The 1,689-nt window shown below is 40.1% G+C and overlaps 1 protein-coding gene across 1 annotated transcript; it reads left to right on the plus strand.

Annotated features, from left to right (window-relative positions):
- The first annotated feature begins 932 nt into the window (after nucleotides 1–932).
- LOC102867563 (peptidyl-prolyl cis-trans isomerase A-like) lies at nucleotides 933–1,424 on the plus strand. The gene has a single exon (XM_006902998.1). The coding sequence runs from the start codon at nucleotides 933–935 to the stop codon at nucleotides 1,422–1,424; it is 492 nt and encodes a 163-aa protein (XP_006903060.1).
- The last annotated feature ends 265 nt before the right edge of the window (nucleotides 1,425–1,689 follow it).

The raw sequence follows: 1,689 nt of genomic DNA on the forward strand, positions 1-1,689 counted from the left end.
TGTCTTCCAGACAAAGATCACATAACAAAAGTTCACAGAATACTACAGGGCTTCCCGAAGAACAAGTCTGATAATCCAATTACAAAATGGGCAAATGATATGGAAAGACTTTTCCCAGAGGAAGACATTTGGGTGGCCAACACATGAAGAAATGATAACAAATCTTTAGCAAATCAAAACCACAATGAGATACTATCTCACCCCAATAGTTTAACAGGATATAGTCAATTTTGGAGGAAGATAGGAACTCACATATACTGTTCGTAGAATTGTAAAATGGTACAATAGGCATTTGTACTGGAAGGCAGTTTGGTGTTTCCTCAAAAAGCTGAACAGAGAAATTCCATATGACACAACTATTCCATTGCTAGAATTCCATTTCCATTCTGAGGAAATCAGAAGTGAGACATAAATTGAGATTTGTAAACCAGTGTTCATAGCAGTGTTCTATAACATCACAAGAACATGAAAACAGTTCAAATGGCCAACTACAATTAAATGGTTTGATAAATTGTGGTACATTTCCATGATGGAATACTATGCAACACTCAGAAACAATGATTTTGAAAATTTCTACATAGCTTGGGAGGGACTGGAGAACATTCTACTGAGTGAACTCAGTCACATAAGGACAAATACTGAATAAGACCATTATTGCAGAAATAGAAAGATAACTGATAAAACGTGTATGAAGTTCCAAGGGGGGTGAGAATGGGAACAAAAAGTGAGGATGGGCAGGGGGGAGCCACAGAATTGCACAATTTGGTGGGTGCCAGATGGGGTGGGTAAAGGAAATAGGAAAGATCTGGTGATGATCTGGAAAGACGGGGTAATGGTGTGCATAGTTCACTGATAATTCATTTTAAAAACATAATGGCTTTGCAGATGCTGTCGCCTCAGCAGTACAGTTGTTTGCTACGCTCACCCCAGTCATGGTCAATCACATCGTGTACTTCAACATCACTGCTGATGGTGAACATTTAGGCTGCGTTTCCGTAGAGCTGTTTGCAGATAAAGTCCCAAAGACAGCAGGAAACTTCCATGCTCTGAGTACAGGGGAGAAAGGCTTTGGTTACAAGGGTTCCTGCTTTCACAGAATCATTCCTGGGATTATGTGTCAGGGCGGAGACTTCATACACCATAATGGTACTGGTGGCAAGTCCATCTATGGGGAGAAGTTTGATGATGAGAACTTCATCCTGAAGCACACAGGCCCTGGCATCCTGTCCATGACAAATGCTGGACCCAATACAAACGGTTCCCAGTATTTTATCCATACTGCTAAGACTGAATTGTTGGATGGCAAGCATATAGTCTTCGGCAAGGTGAAAGAAGGCATGAATATTGTGGAAGCCTTAGTGTGCTTCAGGTCCAGGAATGAAAAGACCAGCAAGATCACCATAGCTGACTGTGGACAACTCTAATTATGACATCATTCTTTCTATAGCTCTGGAGATCACCCTGCTATCTTCAGTGTGCTTGCATTACCTTTTAATCTTTGTGCTCTTGCTATAGTTCTTTGGGTTCCATGCTTTCTTTCTCTCCAAGGTTAGCAGGATTGCAGACTTAAATTTATGACTGAAGTAAAAACTAGACAACACTATTGTCTGTTCTTATTTGGTTTAAAATGTTGGTACTGTTCTTTAGGCATAACATCAATACCTCTTGAATTTTGAAGTACTTAATATG

This window comes from Elephantulus edwardii, unplaced genomic scaffold (assembly GCF_000299155.1).
Source record: "Elephantulus edwardii isolate Elephantulus edwardi_28Jun2011 unplaced genomic scaffold, EleEdw1.0 scaffold00492, whole genome shotgun sequence".
NCBI classification, from domain to species: Eukaryota; Metazoa; Chordata; class Mammalia; order Macroscelidea; family Macroscelididae; genus Elephantulus; species Elephantulus edwardii.